The 21,531-nt window shown below is 52.5% G+C and overlaps 1 protein-coding gene across 3 annotated transcripts in view; it reads left to right on the forward strand.

Annotated features, from left to right (window-relative positions):
* Nphp4 (nephrocystin 4) overlaps positions 1–21,531 on the forward strand; it is an 86,115-nt gene that overhangs the window by 30,737 nt on the left and 33,847 nt on the right. For all 3 annotated transcript variants that reach the window (XM_029476428.1, XM_021159368.2, XM_029476427.1), the window contains exons 8-11: positions 552–733; positions 1,581–1,707; positions 11,668–11,850; positions 17,938–18,064. In XM_029476428.1, coding sequence (XP_029332288.1) covers positions 552–733; positions 1,581–1,707; positions 11,668–11,850; positions 17,938–18,064 — 619 coding nt within the window. The remainder of the gene's footprint in view (positions 1–551; positions 734–1,580; positions 1,708–11,667; positions 11,851–17,937; positions 18,065–21,531) is intronic.

Genomic DNA, 21,531 nt, shown 5'->3' on the forward strand with positions numbered 1-21,531 from the left:
GGGATAGTATTGGAAATGTAATTGAGGAAAATATGTAATAAAAATATTAAAAAAAAAACAAAACATGGAGGTCTATGGTGTCCGGCCCTGGCTTTGGGTTAGACTCCATCCAAGTCAGTTCATGACTTGTTCCCTGAGCTTGCATCCTCTTCCCACTTACTCCGACCCGACACCTGACGGACGCGAGCGCCTCTCCATCACAGTGATGCCCGACTCAGGGATGTGACTCCAGACAGAGGAGGATCTGAGGTCGCCCCGTCCTGGGAACTGTCTGCTAAGCTGTCTGTGTTTCTGTGTGTGTTGTATGGCGAAGGTCATGCTTCAAGGGAAATAAACTGACTTAGCAGGGGGTACCCATGGCCAGTGGGCATCGCCGCGCCCTGCGTCGTCGGACCCTCGACTGTGTTCATTCACACTCGGTGTCCCTCCAACGGGAGCTCTGTAGACTGCACCATGGCCTCCACTGTTGGCTCACCTGCTTACTCAGTCATCTCTGGCCAATCCCTTCCCAGCCGTGCAGAACTCATCTCTCTACCCTGTGTCTCTTGTAGGGGGTCGGCCTGCTGGACAGCGGCACCCTCGAGGTCCTGGAGCGGCGCCTGCACGTCTGCGTCCACAACGGGCTGGGCTTCGTGCAGAGGCCACAGGTGGTTGTGCTTGTGCCTGAGATGGACGTGGCCTTGACCCGCTCGGCCAGCTTCAGCAGGAAAATCAGTGCCTCTTCCAAGAACAGGTATCTCCCTGTGCCGAGGCCGGGCCCCCTGCACCTGGGGTGATAAAAGGCTGAGAGAGCTACAAGGGGCCATGGGGAAATAAAAATAAGGGAGTTGAACATGTGGTTGTGGGCTTGCCCTGCGCTGTGCTTTTCTGTCAACCCTGTTCCCTCAATCACACCCATCCGGCATAAACCTCGGGGATGGACACTTAGGAAAAGCCCCTGTTTCTGCTGTGACAACTTTGGAGCTAGTGCTTCGGGTGCTTCTGGCTGAGGGTCTGAAGAGCCCCTTGCACACCACCCGGATGGGCTCAGGGGTTCCTTTTCGAAGGCTTCAAGTCCTACACTGTGTTGAGTCCCATGTGTCTGGGACCCATGGAGACATCACTGAAGCGTGTCTTGCCCCCTCCGTCAATGTGTGCGGTGCTCAGCTGACATGCAGGAGCTAAGTGCTGGGGGGACCCTCCCTCGCCTCTGTGGACACTGTCAGAGCTCAGTGCAGAGGGGGGAAACCCTCCCTCGCCTCTGTGGACACTGTCAGAGCTCAGAGATTGGGGGGGACCCTCCCTTCCCTCTGTGGACACTGTCAGAGCTCTTTGGGGGGGGCCCTCCCTCGCCTCTGTGGACACTGAGTGCTTTACTGAGTGATGAATGGCTTCTGATAGCGAACTTTCCCTGCATCCTTGCGGATGTCCTCTGGAAGTCTGGAGGTGTCGCAGTGGCTTTTACTGGGCTGAGCAGAGTGGACTGACTGTGTCCTGGGGTCCCTGGGGGCTCCCCTTTGCTGCCTTTCACCGTAGGGAGGTGGACACAGGTGGGATGGATGCCCTGTTCCAACACCTCCTGGTTTTGTGTTCCCGACCAGCTCTGGAAATCAGGCTCTAGTTTTGAGAAGCCACCTGCGGCTCCCGGAGATGGTCAGTCACCCAGCCTTCGCCATCGTCTTCCAGCTGGAGTACGTGTTCAACAGCCCCTCGGGAGCGGATGGCAGTGTGAGTGTCCTGTGTCACTTGTCAGCTTGTTGCAGCTGGCTCTGTGCTGAGGAGAGACCTGGCGGGCACCAGTCTCTTCTCTTTAAAAGCCCTGGTAACAGGCGTGGCCCATGGTGCTGGGGAACAGCCTCTTTCTGATCTCATGGTCTTCATGGGGGTCGGATATTCTGTGGGCTGACGGCAGGACACGGCCCAGTAAGCTTCATGCATCATGACAGCTTTAATTCGTAATTATCGAACCGGTAATTATTTTGAAAAACGAGGCTGTTGGACTACATTTTCCCCTTGCTGTTATTGTAGCAAAGCTGGAGTCTGCGTGAGTGATGAACGGCTTCTTATAGCAAACTTTCCCCGCATCTTCATCGTAATGAAGAGTAGGAATTTGTAGGTTTGGTTGAGAGCGATACAGTGGGCAGACGGCTTACCTGTGGATGCAGATTCCCTGGGCAGCACAGGCCGTGCTGTTCTCAAGATTCCGTTTCTATTTGGAAAAGACCGGATCATCTTGACACCTAATGCAATAGAAGGCCGGTGGGACATGATGGCAGGGACCTTTATTGCGGGGCAGTTTTCTGAATCTGAAGGAGGATGGTGAGCCTGGGCAGGGAAGGGGTTGGAGCCCACTCGCCCACTGTGCTCTGAATCCTTTCTGCTACAGAGAGAGCCCTGACTCCCATGTCTCATGCTCGCACCAGGCCTTCCTGGGGCCGACCTCAGGTCTCTGTCACTTTAGGGAGCAGTTATTAATCACCTGCTGCCGTATTGATCACCAGATGCTTCATCTAAAATGTGCTGTGTGCAGGTGCCCATGGGTGTAGGAGGACACTGTGGGGTGGGCTGTGGGAGGGAGAACCAGGCCTGTGAGGCACTGTTAGGCAGCAGGAGTCTTGTCCGGTGCCACCTTCGCTCTTAGAGGTGGAGGCAGAAGGATCAGGTGGGCAGGGCTGTCCTCAGCTGTATAGCAAGTTTATGGCTAGCCTGGGCTACATGAGACCTACCTGCTGCATAGCCTTGTCTAAGGCTCTAATGGTCAAGAAGGGGCATACCACACCCAGAAAGCAGTGCAGTAACCCCTCCCCTCCCCCTCCCCTCCCCCTCCCCTTCCCCCTCCCCTGCCCTGTTGCCTTTGGAAGCACCATCTTTGGCCACTCTTCCAGAATGCTGACTCCTTGCCTCCTTTGCTTTCCTCTCACAAGGCACCTTGCATGTTGGGAATCTTGAGCATAGGAAAGGCAAGCCAGGTGGTAAGCCGCACCCCGTGTAGGCTCCCCATCTGACATCCTGATGGGCGGTTTCCTTCATCTCTGCCTCTGCCAAACCTGTGAGGAATTAATTACTCAGAGGCAAGCCACAGGCATAGTTTGATTTCATCTACAAACATTTTTGCATGCACATAGTTTGAGTGTATGTGTGTGTGTGTGTGTGTGTATGCACACACTGCTTGGAGGATGTCACCTGACAAGATAACCCCTCCCCAGGTCACTAAGAAGCTGTTCTGACTTGTTATTTATGCATTTATCGATATTCTTCGAACAATAAAAGTTGGTTTAACAGAGGTGTGAGCACTCACCATGTGTGTGGTGCTGGTCCTTGGCAGCACCGTCCTGGTCCCCGAGTGATCTTTGTGGCACTGGGGCGGCTGCGGACTTTGTATTAGTTACTCTTGCCTGATGAAAGGATTGGGATGTTAGGGTTAAAGGTGTGCTCCACCACGCCCGGGAGGAAGGGCTGACTTTTGAACTCCCTCTTTGTGGGTCCTCATCGCAGTGGGGAGGGCACGGTGATGGCTGTGACTTGCAGGCATGGCTTCAGGAGCGGGAGGCTGCTTGCTCCTGTTGGTTGACCAGGAGGCAGAGGGATGGACTCCCGTCACCATGCCTGCCTGTCCCCCTTTCATCCAGACTGACCCCCAACCCATGGGCATGGGTTACGACCCATGTTCAGGACAGGTGCCTTCATCTCTCCCTTAGTCCATTTGGAAAAGTGTGCCTCAGGGCATAGCTACCTTCTTCTTCTTGATTTTATTTGTGATTGTGTGCGCGCACACAGAGCAGCTTTGGGAGTTCTCTCCTTTCACAGTGTAGGTCCTGGGGATCCGAGTCAGCTCACCAGAGTTGGCCACAGGTGCCTTCATGACTGCACCGTCTGACTGTCTGCCCTGTGTGCTTCTGAATTCAATCACGTTGAGAACTGTAGTTAAGCATCCACAACTTAACCGGGGCCTGTTTGGGTTCGTGGTTGAGCCTCTGCCTCTGGCCTCCCACTGCCAGCAGTGGCTTTGTGTCTGTCTGTCTGTCCTGGGGATGGCTCCTGCTCACTCTCAGCCTGAGAGCTTAGGACTTTCTTCAGAGAGCAGGGGAATGACCTCCACCCAGGCCAGATGGAGCCCAAGGGGCCAGAGCTGTCTGCCTGCTCGTGGCTCCCTCTGCTCTGCTGAGTCTGAATCTTTGCTAAACACAGAACTCGGGTTTCTTGAGATTCGTCGCCAGGGATTGCTCCAGAGGTCCTTCTGGTTTTAGAAGAACTCTCTTTGATTTTCTGCTTGGCAGTAGCTGAAGGTCTACTCGCTTCAGGGACCCACCTGAAAGCAACTTGCTTCTCTGTCACTTGCTGCTCCGAATGTGTGTGCCTTTACATAGTACATTCATCTGAGCCCCCCCACCAATCCCCCAAGTCCCAGTACAACTTTTCTGAACCCTGCTTCCCTAGAGAGTCCCTCTCCCCTGGGAGCCAGTCAGGTGACCAAGAACCTGTGGCCCTGCCCCCTCGGCTATGCAAACACATCATGCCAAACATTGTAGTAAAATTGTTTTTATGTGTGTGTGGAGTGCTTGTGTGTGTGTGTGTGTGTGTGTGTGTGTGTGTGTATACTTGCATGTGCGTGCCCGTGTGTGGGCATGAGCCTGAGGTTGGAGTCTAGAGCCTTCTCCACTCTGAGCAAGGTTTCTCAAGTGAGCCTGGAACTCACTGTCCAAAGCAGTGTTACCATTGCTGCGATGAAGCACCGTGACCAAGAGAAGCTTGGGGACAAAAAGGGTTCGTTTAGTTCACACTTTCATGTCACTGTTCTTCATGGAAGGAGGTCAGGACAGGAACTCAAACCAGGAGGCAGGAGCTGATGCAGAGGCCGTGGAGGGGTGCTGCTTACCTACCGGCTTGCTTCTTGTGGTTGTTCAGCCTGCTTTCTTATAGAACCCAGAAAACCCCAGAAACAAAAGCCCAGGGTGGCCTCACGTCAGTGGCTTGCCTACAGCCCAGTCTTGTGGAGGTATTTTCTCAGCTGAGGCTCCCTCCTCTCAGATGACTCCAGCTTGTGTCAAGTTGACATGAAACTAGCCAGCAATACAGTTTACCAACAGAGCCAGCTGGCCAGCTTGCTCCCTGATTACGCAGGGGGTTCTGGGGCCCCAGACCCTTGCCGCCTGGCCCATGCAGCAGGCACCTCCTCAGGCCTGCTTGTGTATCCTTTATTTATTGTCTGTTGTTACAGATGTGGATTTTGGACAGTACCTACTAGGTTTACTCCCAGGCATTTTTTATTTTTTGAAAATTTTTTGTTTGTTTGTTTGTTTGTTTGTTTGAGACAGGGTTTCTCTGTGTAGCCCTGGCTGTCCTAGAACTCACTTTGTAGACCAGGCTGGCATTGAACTCAGAAATCCACCTGCCTCTGCCTCCCGAGTGCTGGGATTAAAGGTGTGCGCCCCCCCCTCCCGCCCGGCTACTCCTGGGCATTTTGTTTTCCATGTGGTTGACCTGCGTGCAGTGTTGTCTCTCGTCTAACTGAAGTGCATGTGGGTAGTCATTAACTGCAACAGCTGACCAGCTCCTCTCTGCAGCTTCCTTCCACCCTGTGGACCTTCTCCTAAATTAGACTCCGAGTTGGGAGGAGTGGGGTGGAGCAGTAGGTGCCAGGCTCTGCGGTGACATCATGGTGATGTCGAGGTTGCATGGTTGTGTTGCAAACGCAGAGCATCAGGTTTCAAATCAAACATCCCCGTTATGATCTTCCTCAGCTGTTTACGCACAGCTCTTCTGCCCACAGCCTGTCCCAGGTGTGTTCCTGTGAGTGTGTTTCTCTGCTCATTCTCTGGCCTCCTCTTCTGCCTTGCCCTCTTCTCTCCCGCTTCACTTCTGGGAGCAGGAGCAGGCAGGACAGGCTCACCAGGGAAAGCAGAAGCTGGGACCCAGTGCTGCTCATGCTGCTGGTATCTGGGAGTCTGTAGCTGCTGGTATCCGGGTGTCTGCAGCTGCTGGATCGAACTCAGGCTTCGAGGGTGGTGGCCCCTACCTGTCCACGCCACAGAAACACCTGCAGCCCAGGACAGCCAACCTCTTTGCTTTTCTCAGCTCCTGACAGGTGGACAGAAGGGAGCTGACTTTTTTTTTTTTTTTTTTTTTTTTTGCTAGCCCCGTCCAATCAGGAGTGTTGTTCCAGGCTGTGGAACTTTCTTTCGTGTCTATGACTAAAAATAACTGCCGTGCTTAGTTGAATGAGCTGAAAATACCGTGTAATAAATGACCACTGCGAGCTTAAGTGACAGCCCATCACCGGGTCATACATGGGAGAGCAGATGACTTTAATTATGGGTTCGCAGGCCGCCTTTGCCACTGTGAATATGTGTGAGGGGAATTAGCCGGCAGTCGCTGCCAAGTTCACCGCGCCTCTCATTTGCACTAGGTCACAGCGTGTAATTGATGCAGCCTGGCTGGGGACCCTCTGCTGGAGGGCTGGCAGGAAGAAGGGGCATTGGTTCATGCTCCCTCCACCTGTTTCCAGGACCCGTTACTGTGGGTTCTAGCCTTGTGAGGTTGCCTCAGTGGCCCAGAACTCGAGGAGTCACAGAGAACACATCTTCCGAGGCTCTCCCTGGACTCAGGGTGTCTGAGACCCTTTGTTTTCTACTGGGTGGGTGATCAGTGGGCCCTGAGCACCATCTGGGTCTCACATTTGCCTGCTTACCTGTGGGCTCTGGGTTAGAGTGCAAAAGGTCAGAGCCTTCCCCTCCTGCCATGTGCTGGATTGCTCAGGGTCCTGGCTAGGGTCCGAGCGAGCGGTGGCCTTCCCAGTGCTCCATGCTTTACTGACTCCTCCCTCAGAGGGATGATGGCCCCTTAAGTCAGTCTGCTTTGTGTGCAGAGGATGCTTCGTCATTCCTCTGGTGCTAGCTACCACTCTGTGTGTGTGTGTGTGTATGTGAGTGTGTGCAGGGTGGCAGGAACTCCAAAGGTCTGGGGCTGGCCATCCAGCAAGCCCCAGGGATGCCCGAGTCTTACCTCTTTAGAGCTAGGATTACAAGCATGGGCTACCATGCCTGGTGGCCGTTCCTCCTCCTCTTCCTCCTCTTCCTCCTCTTCCTCTTCTTCTTTAAACATTGGTTCTAGAGATCAAACTTAGCAAGCATTGTACTGACGGAGTTTTCTCCCAGTGTGCCCCCCCTGCCCCCTTTGCTTTTTGGTCTCCTCCTCCGTGATTGGTGTGATGTCGGGAGCATTCAGAGACAACCCACCGTGGCAGTTTGTCTTTGTAGACTGTTCAGCCAGGGGCCTGATGTAGTCTCATGATTCCAGGCTTCTGTCCCTCTGGGCTTGTCACGCTTGTCTCTGGAAGTCGACTCCGTGGTACCAAGTGTGAGTAAGTGTGGGTGCCCCCCCCCCCCAGCAGAATGCCACTGTCCCAGCTCAGAGGTATGGCACAGTGGTCCAGGCAGCAGGAAAGAGTCCTCAGCAAACATCTGAGGAGATAAAGCTCCCGGAGGAACAAGAGGCCTGTCTTTCTTCATGCCAATCTGAGGATGGCCACCAGAGACAAACTGTGTAAGGCCCCGAGGCTGGTGTCTTCAAGCAGCCGAATTTCCTTTCACATCTTTGGAAGCCACAGGTTCAGCCAGATTCACTGGGCACAGCAAGGTTCCGCAGGCGCGTTCCTCTGCAAGAGGCCGGTCCTTGCTCTTGCAGTCTTGTCCTTGGCTTTGTCCACACCCCTGAATCCTCTGCTTCATGGGCACATTGCTGTCCCAGTCCCTGCCCGTCTGTCTCTGGCCCCACCCAGATTGCTTTCCTGCTCCTACCATCAGCTTCCAACTAGCTTGGCTACCCCGGGATGAGCTTGCGTCCTAATGCCAGTCACATCTGCACGTACCCCATGCCCCGGGACACAGGATGGTACAGGTCTGTGAACCACCACTCAGCCTGCCCGCCACCGGGACCCTGGGCTGGAACATCTCCAGAGGTCAGTGACAGATCCTGTTCATGGCTTTGCTGACACTTTAGTCCCACAAGAAAACCTGGTTCCCGACCCATTGTCAAACCGCACCCCGCTTCCCCACCGGGGTGCCAGGGGCGCTGCTGGCCATGCCACCAAGAGAAGGCAGGGCAAAGTCCCTAATGGGGACTAAGCCCACAGTCTGTGTTTTCCTGGGGGATGGATGCTGTGGTTCCCAGTCTCCCGTGTACCTGAGTGCCGCCAGGAGTTGCAAGCTTGTGTGTGTGTGTGTGTGTGTGTGTGCGCGTGCGTGCGCGCTCGTGCTCGCGCGCTGTCGTGAATTCCCTCCCCTCAGGGCATCCACACATTAGGCAGAAAGGAAGGGGAAGGCAGAGCCCTGGACAGGTGGAACCCAGTCTGATTCTGAGTGAGTAGGGAGGGGCTGGAAGAGAGAAGGCCTTCCTTCTCCTGGGGATTTCAGAGATCCTTGGTGAAGCGACAGCCCTTGCTTGTTCAGACTGCTTTATCTGATGGCGGATGAGGATGCATACACTTTATTCCAGTGATCCCAGGATTAAATATCTTTTCAGCAAGGAGTGCTCAGGAAGGGAAGCTCATTGGCTGAATGCTGGGGTGGGGGTGGAGCTATCTAAGTGCCTCGTTAGCATGGAGAACTCCAGGTGTTTAGGCCATGTGACCCAGTGCCCATGGTCCTCTGTGGGGTGTCGTGGTTACACGGTCCAGAGCTCCACTCGTGCTGTTCTCAAACCTGAGATTCCTGGGGTTTGAGCTTACTCAACTTTACCATTCATCTGCCTGTCTGGTGACCTGGTCTCACAGGCTCCCACCAGCCCACCTGTGCTCCTGCGGTGGCTTGTGACCCATCTGTGCCGACCTCTGTGCTCCTTTGGCTTTTCCCATCATTCATTGTAGTGAAAAGTCTAAATGAAAACTATTGGCTTCACAGGCGTTTGAACATTTTTCTTTTTCTTTTGAGGATGTATAAATTCTGATTGGCAGGATAAAGAATTATAAAGTTGGTAATCCTTTTGATTTTTTACCTTGGAGATGGGGTTGTCCTCTGTCCCCAAGGGCTGTCCCTGAACTCCTTGCCTCTAGGAGTCCTCCTGCCTCTGACTCCTGAGAGGCTGGGACTGCTTGGTGCATGGTGGTGTCAGCTAAGTGTTTCTAATCCTAATTGTAAAAACCCTGGGTAGCAGAAGCCTCCTGAGTGGCTGCTCTTTCTCTGTGCTTGTGCTTGGCCCTTTTCTTGAGAGCAGTCCATTCTGGGGAAGGGTCCTGAAGCAGGAGCCTCTGGGCTGGCTGTAGGACGCGGGTGGGTGGGTGGGTGGAGTTGGACTGCCACCAACTCCCAGTTACCCTGTTGGGTCTCAGAAGTGATCGGTAGCTCGTACATCATCTCTCTCTGTTAAAGCTGTTACAGACAAAAGCAAAAGTGGATGTTTATCTGACCGACAGCTACTCCACACAGAAGAGATTTATTTTGATCAAGGACTAAACAGCCACAGAGAACCGTGAAACTGGAAAATTAGAAGTCAGGATCGCCTAACTTGAGAAACGAAGCCAGAAGGCGTCGCACCAATCTCAGGGACACTTGGATTTCTGTTTTATTTTTAATCCCGCCACCGTGAGCGGCTGTTTACAGAAGCTGCCCAGCCGCTACTGAGTGTGGGGTGTTTTATTGGCGAGTACGGTAGATCTCAGTGTAGTGATCGCACTTTGAGAGGAGTGGGTCCATCACCAGTGCTGACTGAGACCCTGCAGTGACACACCGTCTTCTAAGATCTGTTCTGCCCATGAAGAGCAGAACTGTACCCAGGCAGGGGCAGGGCAGAGGCAGCTGGGGCAGGGCAGGGCAGGGGCTGGGGCAGGGTGGGAACAGGCAGATCCCTGTGTGGTGTAGTCTGATGCTAAAGGCTCCCACTTTCTTGATTCTTTGCTTATACTTTGGGTTTTTTTCCACCCAATGACCAGGGACCCAAACTCCATTAGCACCTACAGGAATAGGAGCATGGCAGTACCCAAGACCTACCATCTGGCTGTGGGGAAGGCCCAGCATGCCCTGCTGGTCTATGGGGTTTGAAGCCCGGATGCATAGCAAGACAGCAATCAGGACTGCTGGTTTGGGGTTTTCTCTCACGGATATAAAGAGCACACAACAGGCAGAATTTCATTGAGGGAACAAAGCCCAGGTGACGTTGTGGTTTCCCAATTGGTTGGCCCTTGAACTTGGCTGTGGTTTGGTCGAGCAGAGACGTTCTTGTGAATGTGTGGCATCCACCTGGCGTCCTGGTGTACTCATGTCCGGCAGTGACAGTGACCTGGCCATACCTTGTTTCTAGTCATGTGAGCAGCGTCTGTTGGGACCTAATTCAGGGCCAGTGCCCTGCCGCCCTTACTGGCTCTTGCTGAAGTGTGTGCTGTCCTGTATGCCAGACCCCTCTTCCAGGTCACCTGTGTTTGTGTCCCCCTCTCTGAGGTTGTGCTGCTGCCTGTGCCTGTGCCTTCAGGGACCCTTGACTGCACCTGGGCAACCAAGCCTGCTGCCTAGGGCCGTGTGTTCCTTAACCTGTGCATCCGACTGCTCAGCTTCCCATGAAGACTGTTAGGAGGGGACAGTATTATGCTGCTCAAACTCCCTCGCCTCCTAACGCCATGGGGGTGTTGCTTTGGGGCAGTGAGAAGCAGGCTGGTCCCTCCCCTGCCTTCCAGACTGGAGTTCTGGGTCAGCAGTACTACACAGGCCACCTTGTTGTGGTCTGACAGTTTTCCATGAACCTCAGGGGTCTTTACCTTCCCAGGCAGCTCTAAGATCTGCCAGTCAGGGCTTCCAATCAGAGCAGTCGCCATGATGGGCCGAGCGAGCGGCATTTCTGTGCTCCACAGAGACCTGGGACTCAGCTGTAATCCTACTTAAGAGGACGAAAGGGACAAGTTCAGGGTACATCGCTGAGCCCAGCTCCACCTCTGAATTTGTAGAGGCGACTTTGTGCAGATGACAGGCGGCTGCGAGCCCAGGGTTTCCTCCGGCCTCGGCCTGTTGATCTGGCCGCTCACTGAGAAGGTGGGAGGACTCACCCATGAAACAGCAGATTGCTCTCCAGACTCCATGAGAGTCTGGGTGACATCAGGGTGACACCCACGCACGCATGCGCGCAGCTTCTCAGACTTTGATGAAGATGTATGCTGGTAACCCTAAATTGATCATGCACCTCCACCCCTCATATACACACACCTATGTGCTCATGCACGTAAACACACACACAGATACATGCACATATATGCATATACATGCTCACACACATATATACATGTACATCTCCCTCACATTTACACACATATACTCGTATGCACTCACACATGCACTCATTCCAATATTTTGCAGAGCTTCTCAGGTGCAACTCTAGTTTTTTTGATGCATTTGAGGAGAAGTTGGCACGTGTCTGAGGGTTAACAGATTGTCAGAGAGGTCCCTGAGGAGTAGGGTGTTAGAGCGGCCCCTGCTGCCATGAGCCATAGGAAACTGATGAGGTCATGAGACTGGTGGGTGTCAGGAAAGGCTGTCCTCCTGCCTCTGCTCCCGTGGGTGGAACAGGTGGCCCTGGCCCCTTGCTGCTCTGAGCTCCTGGAATGGTTATATGTGGTGACATATATGCCCTGTCGGGTGGCTGTGGAGCTGTCTCACATCAGGTGGCCATGGCGCTGTCTCACATGGCCGTGATTTGTTCCCGTTCCAGGCCAGCTCGCCCACCTCAATATCCAGCGTGGCGTGCATGCACATGGTCCGATGGGCTGTTTGGAACCCCGATCTGGAAGCGGGCCCAGGAAAGGTGACGCTGCCTCTTCAGGGTGGGGTTCAGCACAACCCCTCACGCTGTCTGGTCTATAAGGTGCCTTCAGCTAGCATGAGCTCCGAGGAGGTAAGCACTTCATAGGTGTGGTTCTCAGATGCTTGTAGCAAGTTCATTCGTGCGTGCGTGGGTGAGTGGGTGTGTGTGCGCACGTGTGCAAACGTGTGTGTGCATGCGTGTGTGATGTGTGGGTGTAGTTACCATGAGAGTGCACGCAGCGGCAGCAGAGTTTTTCCTGTATCCTCCAAGCCAATGTTTGGACACAGACTCCCTGAACTTGGAGCTTGCTGATTGGCCACCCTGGGCTCCGCCTGTCTCCCTCCTCCCCCAGTGCTTAGGTTGCCGCCTGTGCTACCACACCTCACTTCCTGTGGGCTCCTAGGACTGAACTCAGGCCTTTGCACTTACATAGAAGCACTTTGCCCACCTGGTCCAAGTTTATTTAGTTTAAAGCTCCACAGTGACTAGCGTGCTTTCAGTATTCCACAAGCCAGCCTTTTCTGTGTCCTGAATGTGCCCTTGGTGCGTGCTGAGTCCTGGTTAGGCCAGTTTCCTCCTGGGTCTGCTAATATCCTCCTTACCACCTCCTCCTCCTCTGGATGCCTTGCTGGCCAGGGTGCGTGTTTGTGGGGGGCTGCTCCTCGGCATGCTCCTTGTGCTCATGTTTGGTGCCTCAGAGGAGGACTGCGTGTGGCTTTAGTGAGAATTTGCCAGGGATTTGGCTTCAGCCCCCAGCTGGGCATTGTCTCCCCCCACCCTCAGCGTATTCCCACCATGGACCTTGCCGCAGCATAGAGAGCACAGGTCCCCAGCAGACTCTCAGACCGACAGAGCTGCTTCGCTGCGGCATTCTCTGAGCTCCAGCCTGGAAAGCAAGAGAGGCCAGGAGAGGCTCCAGGATGGCGTATCACCCTGGCTGCCTTGCTCAGGTGACCCAGGACACCACAGACAGGTGTGGAACTGCGGTTGGCTCAGAACCCTGTCTGAGGTCCATCCTTGCCCTCCTTCCAGGGTGTGGCAGGGCCCCCTTGCCCTGCCCCCCCCTGTGGTGCCTGTCATGTGCAGGTCTCAGCCATGCACAGAGCCCTTACCACCCATTTCCTCTTTCTCAGGGAGAGGGGCCGTACCTGCCACCTCACGGTGTCACGTCTGTGCTGACTCTAGCGACAGCTGTTATTTCCAGTGTTGTTATTTACGATTTGCCGGATGCTTTGGGGCCTGCATCGGGGCACAGCTGATGGTGCAGTTTCTTGTTATGAGCAATGTCTCTCATTATGGGACCATATTTTGCTGCGTTTCCATATGGTCTGGTTTGAGCCCTGATTATGGAATCACCATCAGAAATCTCAAAGCCCTTACCTTTCCCCTCTTTCTCCCCTTCCCCTCCCTCTTTTCTCTCTCTTCCTTTCTCCCCTCCTCTCCTGTTTGTCTCTGTATGGTTATGTCTTTCTGTCTCTCTGTTACTCTGTTTGTGTCTCTGTCTGTTTCTCTGTTTCTCTCTCTTACTCTCTGTGTGTCTGTCTTTTTCTGTGTGTTTAATCTCTGACACTCTTGTGTGTCTATATCTCTATGTCTGTCTCTCTCTCTCTCTGTTTATCTCTTTGTTTCTCTCTGTGTCTGTATCTCTGTCTTACTCTCTCTGTGTCTGTGTATGGCTGTCTATCTCTATTTTTCTCTGTCTTTTTTCCTCTCTGTTCTGTCTCTCCCTCTCCCCCTCTCCCCGTCTCTGTCTGTCTGTCTGTCTGTCTGTCTGTCTGTCTGTCTGTCTGTCTGTATCTCTGTGTCTGTCTGGTATAAATGTCTGTCACATTTACAGCTGGCCTTGCCAATTCATCGCCTTCCCTTTTTGAGAGTGCAAACTATACCAGGCACAAGCATTTTGAAAATTTGACCTGCTCTGTGACACACATATTAAAAATTTCCATTTCCCATGGAGAACATGGAGTTGCATTTCTCAATCCCAGAGATGCAGACAATTCTGAGGAGTAACTTTTTTTTTTTTTTTTTTGCTGGGTCCATTCGCTTTAGAGTCTTTTTGGCTGCATCCCCCTCATTTGCCACTAGATGTCAGTAGCATCCCCAGTTGCGGCAGCCAGCATCCACCTTCAGACCTTGCTGAAGACTTTTTGGGCCCAAAGTGCCTGTGGTTGAGGACCAGCATCCTGAGCAGACAGCACAGATGACAGCAGTGTGCTGTGCTGGCCAGCTCTGTCTCCGCTCCTGCACTGGGAAAGCATTGTGGAGGTGTGCCTTACCTGTCCTCTCTCCCAGCCAGCTCTGCAGCCCTTCCTTATTTAGTGACTGCCTTTTGAACAGGAAGCTGAGCGGAAATGGCCGCTGTCAGTCAAGGGAAGTAGCAATCCTGGAGAAGCTACATTGTCTCAGGGCAGCGTGTTGTGTTTCAGAGCGCATGTTGTCCGCTGGTATTTCATTGTTTGCTATGAAGCAGAGTTCCATCTCATGGCCAGGTTTCCGCCCTAGCTCTTGTCCTTTCCTTGTCTTTTTCCTTTGTATGAATAATTCTTTAAAAGGATTTCCATCTGCAGAAGCCGGTACTTCCGGTTCCTAGCTGTGAGCTACAGTTGTTACCTTTGATGTTGAAACAGTACCTTTCCTGTGCTATTAGTTTATCAGCTGTAGACATCTGCGCTCCTGAGCTGATGGATGGGGACATTACCTATTCTCACGGTCCTGTCCTCTTTACAAAGCACCAGGCCTTAGGTAGGATGCACACAGCAGGCCTGGTCAGAGAGTTGAAGGCTCCTGGGGAACTGGGCAGCGCTCACAAGGGAGGGGCTTGTAAGCAACCTGCTTACAAAAATTCCAGGTTTATCCCAAGCTGCATGGGTGTGGAGCTGACCTTAAACAGCAGGCCAGGGCATTTGAGACCTGAGCTATGTGTGTGGTAGACTCTGTCTAGTCCCAGGACTGCTCTGGAAGACTGTAGGCAGGGGATCTGGTGGACGCTGTGTAAGCTTCGAGACGGGCACTCATGTGGACACCAGGGCCCACAGAAACTGTGGTCTCAAGCTAGGGCCTGATCCCAGGGGGCTGATTTCTGCTGATACACAGTGCCAACGTTCTTCATTCATGGACTGCAAAGTAGCCACAGACACATAACGTGTAATCTTTTAAAATGAGGGCAGTATAATCCAAATGAACTTGTGTTCCAGCAGCCCACTTGGTAACGTACCAGTTATCTGACACCAACACTAAGATTGTTCAAAGGTTGGTTATCAAGGGTCTTAAAATACTTAAAACAGTGAAAATGTAAACACACATAGGTGCTAACACTGTCGTGAAGAGAGGGAGGGTGCGGAGAAGATCCAGACAGAGATGTTAGAATTAAAAAGGAGCAAGTTAAAATCCACAGCTGGATGGGTGGCTGGAGTTTATCATCCCTCACATCAGACCAGTGTTTTAGGTGTTGAACCAGGACCACCAGAGTTTTAGGTGTTGTTGGCAACAGCAGCCAAGCTACCGTGCTGAACATTGGGGCAGCACCTGAACCCAGCACCGGGTCAGGCGGTAGAGTGCCCAGTGCAGGAAACAGCTCTAAGGCTATGGTGATAGGAAACTCTTGGCAAGAGACACAAATCCAGATATCTGGAAGTTCAGCAAAGCCCAGAGATAAAAGGGAAGTAAACTCAGCCAGACACTGTGAATCACTGAAAAATAAAAGCAAAGACAGGGTAGAGAACAGAAATAGAAAGCTGGCTCCCTGCCTACAGAGAAGTGCTGGTGTAGATGTTGCAGGTTGCTCTGCCCAGTGAGGGCCAGTGGGAAGCTCTTGGAGCCCAGAATTCTGTACCCCTCAAGAGTCACCAGAAGCACAGGTGTTGCCTTCCCCAGGGAACTGAAGGAAGGGACTTCGAGAGCAGTGTGGTGTTTCTCATGAGCAGTGGTTCTCAACCTTCCCAGAACTGCGACTCTTTAATACAGTTGCTCATTCGGTAGTGACCTCTAGCCATACATTTATTTTCACTGCTACTTCATAACTGTAGTTTTGCTACTATTATGTATCATAGTATAAATATGATATGGTCTTAATATAAATATATAGTATAAATATGCAATGGTCTTAGGCAACCCAGGAGAACAAAAGGGGTGCTAATCTACATGTTAGGAACTGCTGCTCTAGAGAAGGAGGCATGGAAGATGGGAATGAAGAACAGCGGAAGTGAGGGCTGAGTAGGCTTCGCCGGAGGTCTAGGCAGAAGTTACATTGTATCTGGTGAGGTCTTCAAGGCAGTTAGATTCTGTATGAGACAATGTAATGAATGCCAGGAGCCAGGGGAGCCTGGGAGAGTCTGCAGTCCTTCCACAGGGGTAACGAGCTGCCATTGCTGACCTGACCTAGAAGTTGCTAAGTGTTTTCTGTTGAATTAATTTAGTTAATTCCAGAAAGGGTCTCACTGTGTAACCCGCACTGGCCTCAGACTGGCGATGACCCTCCTCTTAGCCTCCTCAGTGCTGGGTGACAAGTGTGTATCAGCACCCTGGTAGAATTTATATTTAAAACTTTGAGAAGTCATTAAGCAATCAGATACCATATGAATTACAATTAATTTTGTTGTGACCAAAATTCCAGGCATTAACAAGGGAGGAGAGGCAAGTGGAGGTGGAGCATTTAGTCCGGACTTCTCCCTTGGGAGCACTGGAGGCAGAAGGAACCGGCCACAGTTACAGGTGGATCTGATCTTCAGAGTTGGCTCCCAGTGGCCCATTTCCAATAGCCAGCCGGGCCCCACCCATAAAAGGTCCATAGGCTTTCGGATAGCTCTGAACATGAGCCTCTGGGAACCATTTCAGATCCAAACTGTAACAGCTTAAACCCAGCAGACAGGCAGATAAAATGGAATGACCCTAAAGAAGACAGAGGAAATATGAACAAAACCCAAGAAAGAGCAAGCAGTGTAAATCATGTCTCAGCCCTGTGAAGTAAGAGACTTCTACATAGCACAGAAACGGGGCTGGAAACCGGGTCTCCCTCACGTGGTCTGTGAGGCCATGGCTTGGATGCAACGATGCAGCTTTGAGAATAAAGGAATAGGGGAGTTCCATGCAAACACTGACTAAAAAACTTCCCGCATGTTTATCCGAGCCAAAATAGGCCTCGAAGCAGAGGGGATCCCAGCTAAGAAAAGTCTTAGAGGTTTCGTTATTTTTATTTTTTATGTATGAGTGTTTTGCCTGAATATATTTCCATGAACCATGAGCATGCAGTGACAAGGAGGCCAGAAGAGGGCGCAGGATCCCTAGGAACTGGAATTACAGGTGGTTGTGAGCCACCATGTGGGTGCTGGGAACTGGACCCGGGTCCTCTGCAAGAGCAGCCAGTGCTTTTAACGGCTGAGCCCCCATACCTCTGAATATTTATATTTTTACAAAACACAGTGTCTACAGAGTTACGGCCTCGCAACTGCTTCCCAGAGAAATGAGGACCTGAGCACACAGCAATCTGTCCACCGCTGTTTGAGGCAGCTCTGTGTCCAGACTGGCAACCACCCAGGTGTTCCCAGTGAATGGACGGATGGCCACGCCCGTGTGTTAGCACATGATTGAGTCATGAAAGCCTTGGACTGTTATGTGTTCCATAGTGTGGGTAACCCTATAAGAATTGTGGAGAGTGAGTGACCGAGAGAGAGAGAGAGAGAGAGAGAGAGAGAGAGAGAGAGAGAGAGAGAGAGAGAGAGAGTGAGCGTGCTTCTCTCAAGCCCGTGCGGTTGTGTCACGTGATTTACATGACACTCAAGGAGACCAGCCTAGTACTGGAGAAGCAGTCAGTGGCTGCTTGGACCAGCCGAGGGATGGGTTAAAACCCATAGGACTGTAGTCATGCAAGTAAGTCAATATTACATGCTAATTAAAAACATACACATTATGGCTTATTAAATACCTTAACTCTACTTCTGCTTGGGTAAATGTCATTCCCTGATAATATACCCTCCTGGGATTTTAATGACACAACTAATTTTCTTCTCAGAAAATTACTTGTTTATGATCAAAGAACATGTGACTTCCAGAATGTTTGCTGTCTGGTTGAAACGTTTCTTGAGGGGGGCCTGGGCCATAGGGCCAGCACTTGTGCTGGTGGGTCTCTGCTGGAAGTGCCGGCGAGGGACGCCATTGTCCATCTCCCATGGTCAATCGCAGGTAAAGCAGGTGGAGTCCGGAACCATCCAGTTCCAGTTCTCTCTGAGCTCAGACAGCCCCACAGAGCATGCCAACGGCCCCAGGGCGGGGCGTCGTTCCTTCCGGAAGATGCCGGCATCCCCTTCAGGTGAGTCCCACTCACAGCTTGCATCCTCCCTCCCTAGCCCTGCAGGTTAAATGCCAAGTTTCTCTATTGGTTTTCCTTAAGATGATGACAGTGTGTGGTCTGGCTGTTTGTCACCCAGCCTCCAGCCACACAGTGGTTCAGATTCCTAACAGCTCCCTCCTCAAGCCAGTGTGTGTCTGTTGGCTTCATCCTGGGCAGTTCCCAGGGGCATCCTGCCCACACGGGGCCTGGGAATCACAGGCCTGCTGGAAGTGCTGTCTCATGGTCGCCTGGGCATCCTGATTCACGTTGAGGCATCTGTGGCTTTCAATGTGTGATTTGGGGATGCCCCTCCAGCCAGCCAGCGCCCCCCAACAGGGACCAGCCTTGCCTGTGAGGTCACAGGTGTGTGAGTTGAAGAACTGTTACTGTCACTGAGCTTGAATGGCCCAGCGTCTTCTGTGTGACCCAGGCCTGTGGTGAAGCCAGGGTGGGAGGGAAGGCGGCACAGCAAGGCCCACAGGTGGGCTGCGAGCTGCCTCCTGCTTACGGAAGGTGGTAGGGGCCCTGGACACAGGTGGTCTTGCTCTTCATGACTGATCCAGATGGGCAGTTGGGGGATGAGCAGCCCGTGAACCCATGGAGCACCGCACTGTTGTTTCCTCCTCCAGCTGTGCTCCCTTCCTTCCTGCTGTGCTCCCACCATCCAGCTGTGCTCCCCTCACTCCTGCTGTGCTCCCACCATCCAGCTGTGCTCCTACCCTCCCGTCGTGCTCCCCTTCTCCCATTGTGCTCCCACCCTCCAGCTGTGCTCCCCTCACTCCTGCTGTGCTCCCACCATCCAGCTGTGCTCCTACCCTCCCGTCGTGCTCCCCTTCTCCCACTGTGCTCCCACCCTCCAGCTGTGCTCCCCTCACTCCTGCTGTGCTCCCACCATCCAGCTGTGCTCCCACTCTCCTGCTGTGCTCCCATGGTTCCTCTCGCTGCGCAACAGCAGGGGATGACAAATGGTGATGGAGGACATGCTGCCCCTTCCTAGCACCGCACCCCCCATGCCCTCCAGCCTCTGATAATCTGGGCAGTTTCCATCCCAGTTTTGTCCACAAGTCCCGGCATAGGATGCTCTGCATTTTGAGGTTCTGATTTGCAGAGCCTGGTTCTCCTAAACGTAGTTTTCTCGTTGATAGACCAGCAGCCTGCTGACCCTTTTGACCTACAGCTAGGTATGCAGACCTCTGTTTTCCTGGTCAGTGGGATTTTCTGAAATGCCTGGAAGTAGGTCCCAAAAGCCTAACCATTTGGTGATCAGGCATGGCGAAGGCCCCCTTCTCTGTAGAGCAGTTGAAGTTCCTAGTTGTTTGAGTTGTGCCCAGCAGACCTGTTTAGGGTTCTTCCTGTACATCAACAGACCCATCTTATATATAATGGAGTCTGGTGTGCAACATCCCTTGTGCTTGGGGTGCTGCCAAAAAGTCTGCAGGATCCCTTGGGGCTCGGGGTGGGGGCTGGCGTGCACTTTGTCAGAGTCGCTCCAGAACAAATCCTTACTTTATGTGCAATACAGCTTTATAGACTTTAACGCTCTTGTTGGCTAAACTGGAATTCTTGGTCGTTTTTCTCTCCAGTTTGTCTCCTAGATACACAACTGCAGCACGGGATGGGGTGTGACTTTCCAAGTGTGTCTGTATCGAGCCCTCATGGGATCAGGGCAGTGGGCATCGCCATCTCTGTGCTAATACCGGGAATTCCTTCTCTTGATGTTTTCATAACGTTTAGAAATAAAAAGCACAATGGTTAATGGTGCCCACCGTCCCGTGTGTGGCCAGAGGTGTAACGGGACTCATCCCATCCCCGTGACTTCGTTCCTGCCTGCCTCTCATAACCTGTACAACTCTGACCCACTGCTTTTTGTGGGGACTTGGCAGTGTTTCCTCCTCTTTGCTTGTCTGATGAGCTCTGGCTGGATTACGGATACCCAGAATCCTCTCTTGTTGTGTAGACTGTGAGTCTAACATGTGCTCTAAGGCTCCGAGGACAGTTTGATCTTTTGTCTTCAGCTGTATTGGGTGACTTGATCTGAAAGGACTGACTTCCCACCCAGATGACCAGACCCCTCCCAAGCTTGGCCTTTGCTCCCCAAATGAGACTTGAAGTTGGCTTGTGAACCCCACTGACTCCATTTCTCTCTGATGGGCTTCCCTGCTGTGTCTGTCAGCTTCTGCTGGGTCCCGTGCTGGAGGTGGACGGACGGCGCCCTGCCTTCCAGAGCCGTGTTCCTCACTGGGTCGTTGCTCTGTCCCCTGAACACCAGCTTGGTGTTCTGCACTCTTGGCTCTGCCTTATCAGGTCTCATGCTGACTGTATTTCTTCCCTTTCTCGCCTGTAACTTCCTGGATAGGCAGCATTTGGTGGCCACTCAGGACCTCTGCCCTTGTTGGCTAATGCTCAGTGTCTCCAGTCATCGTCCCCTCTCCCTCCTTCCCACAGTCCTCCCCTCTGCTCTTCTCTTGTTTTCTCTTGCCTCTCTTCAAGTGGGAGGATAGGTCCGCCTGGAGAAGTCCTTGTTGCCTCTCCCAGGTTTCTCTCTAGCCCCTTCTCTTGCTATTGGTCCAGGGACTGCAGACCCCCCCCCCCCAGGCTACTGGAGTCATTTCCTGTGCAGCTTGTCTGATCTTGAGATTTCTGCCTAGAGTGTATTGTACTCACACAGTGTTTATTTAATTTTTTTAAGGCATATGCTAATTTTTACATTTTAAAAAAATCCAGTAAAGGATAGCCAAGGTAATTTGGAAGCCTTGATATATTGGTTTACAGATTTACCCATAAAGTGACAGGCCCAAGAACAGCATGGCATCCATGGGGATATTGTGGTATGGATAGGAAGTAGGGAACCCGCGTTTCCCCTTTCTACTGCAACAACTTGACACACACTTGGGGATTTAAAACAGTGCACTCTATCCTGCTGCTCTGGAAGCCACGCTTCCACAGTGGACGCAGTAGGCCTGCAAGCCTTTCACAGGCTGCCGGAGAACCATCTCTCCTTTCCCTAATATCTGGTAGCTGCTTGCCCCCTCCCATTTCCCCCTCCCCCCTCTCCCTCCCCGCTCCTCCCTCCTCCCTGGACATTCTGGCAATGATGCTTCATGGTCTGGACCAGCAGCCATTGGCACCTCACCAGTAGCCTCTGTGGGTTAGGATATGGCTGTCTCAGGGGCCAGGAGCAGTTAGTCCTGGTGCTGTCCACAGGGAGTCAGGGCGACCAGCCAGTAGATGGTGCTGCACACTTGCTTCTACAGAAAACGCAAAAGCCAGTCCTAGCTTCATGTCACTCAAATAAATGTTGCAAAATCTCTCTCTCTCTCTCTCTCTCTCTCTCTCTCTCTCTCTCTCTCTCACACACACACACACACACACACACACACTCCACTCCAGATGGATTAAAGAATAAAGCTTTAGAAACTGTAGGAAAATGGAGGTGACTCAGATGA

This window comes from Mus caroli, chromosome 4 (genome assembly GCF_900094665.2).
Source record: "Mus caroli chromosome 4, CAROLI_EIJ_v1.1, whole genome shotgun sequence".
Lineage (NCBI taxonomy): Eukaryota > Metazoa > Chordata > Mammalia > Rodentia > Muridae > Mus > Mus caroli.